This window comes from Carassius carassius, chromosome 26, assembly GCF_963082965.1.
Source record: "Carassius carassius chromosome 26, fCarCar2.1, whole genome shotgun sequence".
Taxonomy (NCBI): domain Eukaryota; kingdom Metazoa; phylum Chordata; class Actinopteri; order Cypriniformes; family Cyprinidae; genus Carassius; species Carassius carassius.
In genome coordinates, this window is record NC_081780.1 from 13,012,693 (window position 1) to 13,024,604 (window position 11,912).

General features: G+C 36.4%; 1 protein-coding gene across 1 annotated transcript; it reads right to left on the reverse strand.

Moving 5' to 3' along the window:
* Positions 1-595: 595 nt before the first annotated feature.
* On the reverse strand, positions 596-7,632 carry LOC132106288 (D(4) dopamine receptor-like). The gene is made up of 5 exons (XM_059511921.1): positions 7,460-7,632; positions 6,847-7,121; positions 4,640-4,752; positions 3,611-4,314; positions 596-2,233 (listed from the first exon to the last, which is right to left on the reverse strand). The coding sequence occupies exons 2-5, from the start codon at positions 7,081-7,083 to the stop codon at positions 2,031-2,033; spliced, it is 1,257 nt and encodes a 418-aa protein (XP_059367904.1). The 5' UTR covers positions 7,084-7,121; positions 7,460-7,632; the 3' UTR covers positions 596-2,030.
* Positions 7,633-11,912: the final 4,280 nt, after the last annotated feature.

The window sequence follows — 11,912 nt, forward strand, 5'->3', positions numbered from 1 at the left end:
GGCTGCATTTTTTTAATTTAACTGTTTTCTGTTGTTGTATATAAAATGTAATTTATTCCTGTGATGGCAAAGCTGAATTTTCAGCAGCAATTACTTCAGTTTGATATAACATCCCTCAGATTAATTTTAATATGCTGATACGACATTTTTTAAAATGTTTAAAACCATTTTGCTGTTTAATGTTTTCTTTGAAAACTATTATAAATTTGTATTTTCATTCTTATATTCAGATTAGTCTTAAGTTGCACGGGTATATTTGTAGTTATTATTGAATTTTATTGAATGAATTTTAAAATTATTGTTTTTTCTTTTATGTCAAAAATCATTAGGATATAAATGGGAGATCATGTTCCGTGAAGATATTTTATAAATGTTCCTACCGTAAATATATAAAAACTTCATTTTTGAAGGGTCACATTTGAACTATTTAACATCTTCTTGCTAAATAAATGTATTAATAAAAATTATTACCAACCCCAAACTTGTCAACTGTATTGTATATATTTGCATCTATAGTGAGGCCCAAAAGGATGAAACCACATATGCAAAGTCTTCTATTTTACAATTTTATTTATTTATTTCATTTCAAATTATATTACCATAGTGAAGTAAAATTAAGATGAATTTCACAAATCCTAAATTCAACCCCAGATTGTTAGTGATGTTTCAGACTTATGAAGCTCACTGCTTATATATTTGTACAGTCTAAGCAGTAAAGCACACACATCTCCATAAAGTGACAGATGCATTGATGATCCTGTACAAGAACAGCAATACTCATTCCACAAGTCTCTTTACAACACTGATTGTTAGAAGCACATACTATAATCCGCCCCAGATAATACCCACAATCCCCATGACATTATGCAGTTTATTACCAGTCAATGCTGATCTACAGTACACATTTTGTGTATCACACTTGCAACAAAACTAAATTGGCAGACTGTGTGCACTAGGGCAGAGAAAGGCATCCAATGATTTTGGCAACTGTATATACACCCCCAACAGTTGGCACATTTTCCTCTTTGTATGTATGAAGCCACAGAATTAACTTCTTAACATCGTTTGTTCTAACTAAAGGTGACGTAGGCATGAAAATGAGATCTTTCCCTGGCTATGTTTACATGGTTTTACAGAGCTTGGATCATTTTGTCAGGGAAAATGTAGTAATAAACAATCTCATCATATGCAGCTTTAAGAATCGATGGCTGTGTTCGGAATAGAATAAGCATACTAGCCTACCATACTAGTAGACACCACATTTCTTGTATTAGTATAGCAGTCTTCTATTATATAATATGCATGTGTGAAAAATAAATGAGCACATGCTTGAAATAAAAGCGCACTACAACTGTATTTGAGATGATAACTGGGCTGTAGTTGAAGTAAACATACAACGTGTCAAGTTCTGCCACCGTTCATTCCATATTGCGTTAAATTTTTAAAAACATTAGGCATCCCACTGACAATATACTGCTTTTTACACAGTATGCTGGTATGCCATTCCAAACACAGCTCATGATCTAACTTTCTCTTAAATTAAAAAGCTGGCTGAGCACTCAGCATATCTATTGAAAACAACCAACGCTTAAAAAAGAGGGGGAAAGATAAGATTCATTTTAAAATTCATTTAAAAACAATTAATTCAACACTGATACCAATACAACATATCAAACACAGACAACTGTTAACTTCAATGTGGACGTTTTCACATATTTTATGCCTCTGGGCTATGGAATCAACAGTATTCTGTTATCTACTGTAGTGTCCAAGCGATAATTTTACAAGAAAATGTTCGGTTAACTAAGGCATCAGAAGTTTTCCTCAGTGGTACATCCCACTGCGCATTCAGTCTTTTCGGTAATCCATCGTTTCGTAATGTTCAGTTTTCTTAAAGCATTCCTTTGCTTAGAGAACACTGTGTATTCAGCTCATCCAGGTGTTTTTGTCTTTGTTTCTTTTAATCATAATTGTTTTAATTATTTAATGATTTATCATGAATTTAGGCTTGTGCTAAAGAGAGTTTGGCCTCAGGAGCGACAGCAGAGCAGTTTGTGAAAGACGTTCCTGAACTCCACATTGAAGGCAGTGTAGATGATGGGGTTGACGGCGCTGTTTACGTAACCGAGCCATGTGACCACACTGATCAGCGTCGGCCCGATGTCACATGACTCACACAGCGCCTTCGTCACATGGACCACGAAGAAAGGAGTCCAGCAGGCCAGAAACACACCTGGAGAGGAGAAAATCATGTTAGGAGTTTATGTATATTCTCCAATATGGTCATTGCGTTCATTGCCCTGGAAACAGCTTTATATATTATACATGAAAGGACTTCTTTTAGAAAGCAGTTGTCATGTTAATAATCCTAGAGCAGCAGGTGTCACATCAAAGCATAGAAAGTTTTTATATATTGCAGAATGTGACATTTGAGCAGTTTTCGTCATACTTGACCACCTGATGGCTGTCATTTAGATCTAAATACTGCTAACGCATTTATTCATGACTTAAATCATTTCACATGAATGAACATTCAAACACACTGATGGATACCCGCACAGTCTTGATTTTAAAAAACCTCAGATCACGGCAAGGTACTTCGAGTGTTTGAAAAGACCAGCATGGCTGCTCACCAGCGTTTGCTTTGGATGCCTTTTGAGTCTCCTAAAATCATCTTAAAGGGACATAAATAAATTTGTTGTCATAATTACACTGTCTCATTTCATATCAGACGTTTAGCAGAATGTTCATGATGCTCCCAAGATGTTTACAAGCATCTATGCTAAATACAAATATGCTGATTTTCTCTTTTTGCATGCAGAGTGCTGTCAAATGATTAATCGCAATCCCTTAAGCAAAAACACACAGAAAAATATAAAATTTTAATATGCATCTTAAAATGCAAGTGCATTAAAGTCCATTTCTGCCACTGAATAAAAGATTAAAAAAAGGTAATTGCGACATTTTCTAACAATTCTAAAACAAATTTGTGCAACTGGGAGTTTACATCTCGCAATTCTGACCATTTCTCTCAGAAATGCGTAATACAGAATTGCAATTCTGACTTTTTTCTCAGAACTGTATGATATAAACTCATAATCGCAAGCTATAAAGCTTGAAAAACTCACAATTCTGACTTTTTTTCTATACAGAAGTTTGTCTCACAATTCTGACAATATTTCTCAGAATTGCGAGTTTATATCACAAAATACTGACCAATAAAAATGTGAGTTTATAAAAAAAACAAAAAAAAACAGAATTGTGAGATATAATCTACAGTATACATAAAAGTCAGAATTGTGATATATAATCTACATAAAAAAGTCAGAATTGTGAGTTTTATCTAGCAATTCTGACTTTATTTCTCGCAATTGCGAGTTTGTATCCCAATATTCTGGCATTATAACTCGCAATTATGAGTTTATATCACACAGTTCTGAGAAAAAGGTAATATTTATAAGGTGTAAACTCACAATTCCAGAGTTGGGAAATAAACCAATAACCCTTTTTTTAATGTTTTATTCAGTGGTAGAAATGGGCTTCCATATGCTTAAGACATTTATGTTGTGAGAAGCACAATAACAAACATTTGAATTGAATTGATACATACCCACAACCACGGGCAGCACCTTCATTGCCTTCCGCTCTCGTCCGCTCACCCTGTTGCTCTTGCTGTGGCGGCGTCCTGAATGAGGACGATGGTTCTTCCCTACACCATTCTCCCGTCCGCTTTCATCCTCAGTGGCACGCTCAGGGTTCTCTGCATCTGAAACACTGTCCATCTGGGTGGTCATGGGGTCACTCTCTGCTGCCGGCGTCTGACCTTCTGCCTGCTCATCTGTGGTAAGAGTAACCGGGCTGGCTGGGGAGACTGGAGTAGTCGGGGTAGCGGTGAGAGATGTCGGACTGAGACTTGCAGGCATGAGGTACACCACCTTCTCCCTTGCCCGTCCCTTCTCCTTTTGTAGAGCCGCTCCTAGGCGCAAAGACAGGCTTCTACGGCCTCTGGGTGGGTGGTGGAGGTGCGACCGGCTACGGCCAGAGCTCCATCGCTTTAGTCCCCTGAACATCCAGTAGTACAGGAGGAGCATGACAGGGCAGGGGACAAAGAAGGAGCAGATGGAGGAATAGACCACAAACTGGTTGTCCTCCAGCTTACACACATGAGGGTCCCTGTTGGGGACCTGGTTTAAGCCAAATATGACAGGACTGGCTACACCTAGGGAAAGCACCCAGGTGGCTGTGATCAAGGCTAGCTGACGAACACTAAACTGGTTCCTGTTGTATTTCAGAGGGACCACTACTGCAATGTACCTGTAACAGAGAGAAAGTAATACGGTTCACTGACACCTATTAGGATAACTATAATGATAGCTATATAACACCAGTGGACACTAATTCTTCCTCCTAATTTCAACATTTTATGTCATAATTATGAGTCATACCAAAGCATGGTGGAAATGGGCCCATAATATGTGGTCTTTTTATGTTTTATTTTTTGTTGTATTGACATAATTCCAAGAGAACTCAGTGTAAGTGATTTCCTACTGTGTTCATTTTTTATAAGTTAAAGTTTGAGCTATTTTTAATAGTGATGGGTGAGCAGGTGTGTGTGGGGGGGGGGGGGTGCATGTCTCACCTGTCCACACTAATTGCACATAGATTCAAAATGGAGGCAGTGCAGAGCATCACGTCCATAGTCATTAGGGCATCACAGATGTACATACTCAGGGTCCACATGCCTCCCAGGAACTAAAACACACCCACACACATAGACAGAGAAAGATAGAATGTGTAAGACGACTGGATACACACACTCATCTATACAGTATCTGCCAGGGGCATCAATTCCATATTTATATATATATATATATATATATATATATATATATATATATATATATATGACAAATATCAAATATATATTAGTGCTGGACAACAATCAAATTTTTTAATAATGATTAATCACATTATTGCCTGCGATTAATCGCAATTAATAGCATTGTTATGCACAAAACTAATAATGCATTCAAAAGCATTTTTTTTATTTAAAAGTAGGTCTACTGCTTCATGAACACAAGTGTAATAACATTTGGTTTGCAAACACTTTAAACAAATAAGGTGCTTTTTACAGGAGTGTTTTACATAGTAGCAGTTAAAATATTTATTGTAGCCTAAATCTCAACTTGTAACATTAATGTAATTAAATTAATTATAAAACAAGCAATTTGTCATTGCAAAGACATTAAAGTTTTTATAGAATATAGAATAAATATTATACAGTTTGTTATAGAAAAAAAATTATGCTCAGAGTCCAGAGCCTCGATCATAACATTATAACAGGCATCTTCCTATTAGAGACCTGCACGATCGCAGGACCCATCGCAGCAGAGTGGGGCACGGGACAACACTTGATGTGCGAGTAGAGACTCGTATGTGCAGGATGCGGGAGAATAATTAGTGTGTGCTCACACTAGGCAATTTTAACCATGCCGGAGTGCGTTTGACCCCTAAATCCTGGTTCATTTGACTAAAGTGATCGTTGGAAGAGGTGGGCAAGAGCGTGGTTCAGATATATATAGATCTGCGAGTGTGAGCGCTAACCAAAGCGGAGCGCAGATCTACTGATACGTGCTGCATGATTGCATGAATATTTCTGAGCGGCAAAAGCGATAGATCTGTAAGCCAATATATTGTTAACAAAATTATTCACTCCACTGTGTTGAGTGAGAGTGCTTCTCTGCTGTCTTCAAATGCTATCGGAAACTTCCTATTTCAAACTTATAAAGTCAAGATTATGACCTTGTTGCATTCTTTTTTGTTAAAAATAACAGTGGACAGTGGTTTGTGAATGCTGATGCTTAGCCTAAATAATTAGATCGGAAGCATCCCCTCCCTGTGACCTGTGTATATATATCATCTCATCCAAAACCATTATAAACAAATATATTACGAATATAAATATTTAAATTTGGATATTCAAATATTTCAGAAATATATTATTCTTTAAAAATTATTTTAAAGATATTCTTTAAAGTTATGTTCAAGGCCATTTTAGTTAAGTCTTCAGGGATCTTTTGGGAACAGATGGTAGTGTAGATGTTAATCAGTTGAGGGTCTTGATTGACTGCAATTTGAACTAATTCAAAGAATTAACCAAAAACTGTTTATTTAAACCAACCATACAATAAAGACAGGAAGTCTCTGAGGGAAATCGCTCACTGCATCAAGATTCACTTCACAGACAAGCAATCTTCAAAAGCTAAACTTCACACCATCTGACATTAAAATACTTTTCTGGAGTACAAAATGTACCCTAAAATGGCATACAGTTGACAACCGGACATTTACAGGCACACGACCCCCATGTTAGTCAGAAGTAGAGCCGCACACTCAATTTTGAGAAGTCTAGCTGTTTGATACAATTATTCAATTATTGATTTCAGCCATATTCTGCTCATTCATTTCAAACACCTTGCACTTGTCCAATAGTAACACTTCAGTGAGGAATAATTATAAGTTCAACATGATCTGAATCACTCATGAATTCTCAGAAACCCTGTAGCGCTCAATGCTCAGTGTACCAGCATCACCTACAGAAATATTTTCAAAGTTGATCAAAAAATACAAATGACTGGGTGGACAATATGCTTAGTTCATTCCATATCATCATTTTGGCCTTGAGCAGGTCATTTTACCCCAGTTGCTCCAGTCAGACTGTCCCGGTAATAAGTGTATCATTGTTTGCATGGATAAAAACATCAGCTAAATCGAAGCTTAGTGAATAAGTAGTCTGAAACATAGAGGAGGAGTTTAGACAATCTCTCATTGGTCACTGGCACTCACCTCAGAGTAGACGTAGAGCGGGAGGACCAGCACAGCCAAAAGAAGGTCGGCCACAGCCAAACTGACGATAAAGTAGTTAGTTGCGGTTTTAAGAGAGCGTTCGGTCAACACACTGAGACACACTAGGACATTCCCCAAGATGATGATCAGGATGAGAGGCACGCCGCATATCAACGCAAGGTAGTTGTACCTCTCATGGGCCACCGCTGGGTCTATACTGGGTGTCACATTGACCATGGTGCCCTGAAGTTCAGCTGCCAACCTGGATTCAACATCTGTGAGAGGGAAATATTGACACGGTGGCGACTGTTTGTAGAGACGAATGGGTCTTTGTGTGTTTGTGCATGCTAAACCATGTTTGTGTTCATGCCCATATGTTACTAGGAGAGGAATTATGACAAGTAGAGGCCGTAAATATGAACAAGCAACCCCATTTCACTGTCGTTTATACGCAGACTGCTTGGAAATGCAGTCATATGTCTTCTTATTTTTAGACAATACCAGACTCAATCTCTATTTGTCATTGAATGCCAACAAAACATTGTCGCTTTATGCTGTAAATGTGTTCAGATGTTTGTATCTGGCTCGCTTTCATTCTAGTCAAAGTTCTTACCTTGAAACTGTCACGATCAGACAGGGTTTTCGGGCTTTGTAGAGTATGTTGACTTGTCTGGTGTCTGAGAGTGTTGTAATCACATTTTGGAGGTGTGTGGGATAAAGTTGACTCTTTACGTCATCAGCAGCCATGTTGAAAGAGTTAGCACTTCGTTCATGCGATCAGACAGAGCTGAAAGAGAAGAGAGGTGATAATTGAATCTTCTCTTTATGCTTTATATAGGCGTCATCAGAAATGCGCATGACTTACAGTAGCTGTGATAATCAAGTTAAAAAAAGGACGCATATGAGATTGAGTTTGACACCCTTGAATTACGGAAGAGCGGTGATGACTTGAAGCTTTGCCGTCACAAACAAGCTAAAATTTGCCGAAACTCATTTGCAGCTGTCGTCGTACCTCATGGTATGTTGAAATATCTTTTACACATTTTTCACTCTTTAACTGCAGGTTTAATTGCTTGTTTAATAGCTGATGATATCATTGTGGCATTCTGGAGTTAGTATTTAAAGAGGCACAAAGACATAATATAACATGAATAAAATGTTTGGGTCAATTAAAATGAGTCGCACCAAATGTTAACTTTATGAAATTGGCTGTCATCATGCAATTCGCCTCGGTTTCTTTATTCTACGAGTGACACATTGGAGAATTGGATCAGAGGATGCTCTGCTTCTGTGATAACGGACTGTTTGAAATTCTCCCCTCTCACAACAACAGGTGAAGGTTGCCATGACAACCTCCTGTGTGTGTGTGTGTGTGTGTGTGTGTGTGTGTGTGTGTGTGTGTGTGTGTGTGTGTGTGTGTGTGTGTGTGTGTGTGTGTGTGTGTGTGTGTGTGTGAATGAAGACGGGAGGCACTTGTGAGCATGTACATAAATAAAGACCCAATCAAACCCGTTCCAGTTCACATCACCCTTTGGTAACTAATGAAAATGTTCAATTAGAGGAGTCTCCTCTCAGGTCGATATTATCGTTTCTTCCCCTACAGCTTCTTCTGTTGGAAGTCTGTAGTTGGGGGAGTTGTGTACCATTCCAGATTGAATTGAGAACGCCTTTTAAATTCCAATTTAATCCCTATTAAACATGATTTGACATGAATTGTAACTCCAAAATGAAATCAGGGAGGCAGAATAAAATCCATAGCTGTTTGTGTAGTTTTTAATAATCTTACATTCACTGTCAGCATAAATTACTAATAAACATCTTTTTTTTTTTAGACATTCTCAATTTGAGATATACTCAATTTGAGATATTCGATATATATTTAATTATATTTAATTAATGGGCAATGGTGAAACAACACTTCACATAAAATGCTCTATTTTACAGTATTTTTTATTTATTTAAATAACATTTTTTGAATTTACATAAGGCACCCCAAGGATTAGCATAGGATTAGACAATTATGAAATATATATAACCATACTTCCCTAGTTGATTGTTTAATTTAATAATTTTCTGAAGTTTTCTGAAATTTTGTTTAAATATGCAAATGATGCATTATAATTATATAGGCATTACATATTAAAATTATAATGTAATGCATTTCCAGAACAGAAATCTAAATATTTTAGGTTTGAGTGCCTTGACAAGTGCTATATAAATGTAGTGAATTATTATTATTATTATTATTATTATAGGTATAAAATGCAATAAAAAACGGAAACATTAAAAGAAGTGGAATTTTCTTGCTCAGTGCAAGCAATAATAAAATAAATTTGAGAAAACAGACACACTTCAGTATAGTGACCAATTCTCACTGTTAACTAGTTGCTTATTAGCATGCCTATTATTACAATATTGGCTGTTTATTAGTATTATAAAGCACATATTCTGCATGATCATATTCTACATTCCTAATCCTCCCCAATACCTAAACTTAACAACTACCTCACTAACTATTAATAAGCAGCAAATTAGGAGGTTACTAAATCAGAAATCATAGTGAAAAGTTTGTTAATAGCAAGAACTGGACCTTAAAATAAAGTGTGACCAAAAAGACTTGCACTATTGTATGAACTATAATTTAAAGCTAAAGACACAAATAGATAAAGTGTAATAAACACTTGAACTGTTTTTAATGCATTCTTTCCACTAGTCTGAAACATGTTATGAAAAGCCCAAAATCTCTCAACTGACAAGTAAATTTTTTTTTCCCAGTGTCTTTCTTTAATGAAATTCAATTCAATTCAATTAAATTAGTAAAGTGTCAAATTAATGTGCTGTTCAGGCTGTGCCAATGTGCCATAAGGTTTTCTGGTTGTATGAATCACATACCCTGCCATTATGTGGGTATTAGCAGAAATCTAAAATCACTATGTGCTGACTCTATAATCTTCCAAAGTACAAAGGTAAGCAGACACAGCGTGCCACTGGCAGTTGTCATTCTGGTAATCTATCCCCATGCTTCTCGTACCCTGCGTTCTGCTTGTAAATGTCATCCCAGGCAGGAGATCCCTGGGTAATGGAAACAGAATGGAAAAGAAGAAAAAGTCACTCACACACCCTGGTGTAAGTCTGTCGGACCGGAACGTTTCATACAAGGCACACGGATAACATAACCAGCCATCTCACCCCTGTCCCAGAACATCCCTTCGGGAGAGCCGTCAAAGCACAAATAGCTTCTGACTGTCTAGTTGACAAAGGACGCCTGCAATAATTTCATTAGAAAGTCTAAAATGCCATTGTCACATTGGCATTCGCCCTACAGCAGAAGGACTCGGAAGGTTGCATCTCATTATGCTCCACCTTCAAGCATGAACTGTTTGATTTTGCACATATGAGTCTACCAAGGCCAATATGAGACGCTTTATTGGGATTAAGTTCATGCAGAAAGGTCGTTTCATTACAGGTGAAATGATTTAAGAATTAGTCTCTTTAGCGGAAGTGCCCTTTAGAGGCTTCACGTTCTCTGACCTTCTGAAAACGTTTTTGTTCTGCACTTTTCACAGGTACAGTACATTCTGGTTTTCCTTTGACTTCTTGTGAGAGCACTTAAAATTGAAATGCCATGTTTAGAACTATTAGTTATGCTAGATTAAATTCCAATACCAAAAAAACACATCAATATGTTTCAATTCCAATATGTTTTTAAACATATCAAATATATCTCATGTATTTTTACTGTATATTGACTGTCATAGTAAATGATCAAAACTGTATTGTTTAGTTTTGTTCCACAAATAATATTTAGGGTATTCCTGTAACCGCTTGATTTTTCCTGCTTTACCAAAAATGTATCTGTGACACATGACACATGGCATGATGGGAAATATATTAGGAAATGGTGCCTTCCTTTTATTCAGTTTGTACAGCTTTGCTGACTAAATTCAATGTGTTCAACCATTCAAAACTGTTACCCAAATTATTGTAAAATAAGAACAAAAAACTTTAAATAAATAAACTTCTTTAATTAATGAAAATTATATATATGTATATATATATATATATATATATATATATATATATATATATATATATATATATATATATATATATATATATATATATATATATATATAAAGACATCGTTTTAAATTATATTTAGACATTTTACAGACATTTCAGGAGTTTTTATACATTTGAGTGTACCTTACCATATTTTGGGGACAAAATTTGAGAGAGAAAATATTTGAGCTGAAATAACAGGACATTCAGTAATGTAAATATTATGTTTATAAATCAGTAAATGATTTTTGTTTGTTTGTTTCCAAAATTGCCAAATGTTTCCTGTCAGAGAAATGTGAGTATGTATTTGTATAACTGCTTTAATAGAGCCATGTAAAGGTCACTATTGCATTCATTTCTTTCTCCCTGTTGCTTTGGACCATCAAACCATTACTGATTTCCCTTTCTCGGTTATGCTCAATTAAAAGTGTGTTTTAGTATTGAGACACTGCTCTCACCTCAAGCAAGGTTCCGTCACCAGCGATGGCAGCCGGCTTTAATTATAGACAGAGATTTTCAGAGCTGCTACGATCCTCCACATCGGGAACAATGAAGAGTGATCAAGGTAATTGCTGCCTTTCCTCTCTCTGTATTATAGTCATTTTTTTTCTAAGCTAATCAGAGCTCAGCAGTCTTTTTGTAGAGGTTCAAAAACTTTTCCTGTGTCTTTGTGATCATTCTGTCCAATAATAATGTTTGCACAGTATAAGTGATGCCTTATTACTGGAGGTTAGTAAAGTGTCTTTTGTTGACTTCTTTTTAAATTGCTGCAGAGAATAAAGAGAGAATCTGATACGCCAGACTGAGGCATCTCAGCCATCAGTGAGAGCTTGTCATCTTTTTTATATGTTGAGGTTCTGGAAAAAGCGTGACAGAAAGTGTTTTTCACCCTTAAATGGATTGATTCATGAGAAGTCTTGGGAGGCGGCAGATCAGGTGATGGCCTGTGGCATTTCCTTTGTGTGGCTGAATGTCTTTTTGAAGATTTATAGCCATGAGGCTCT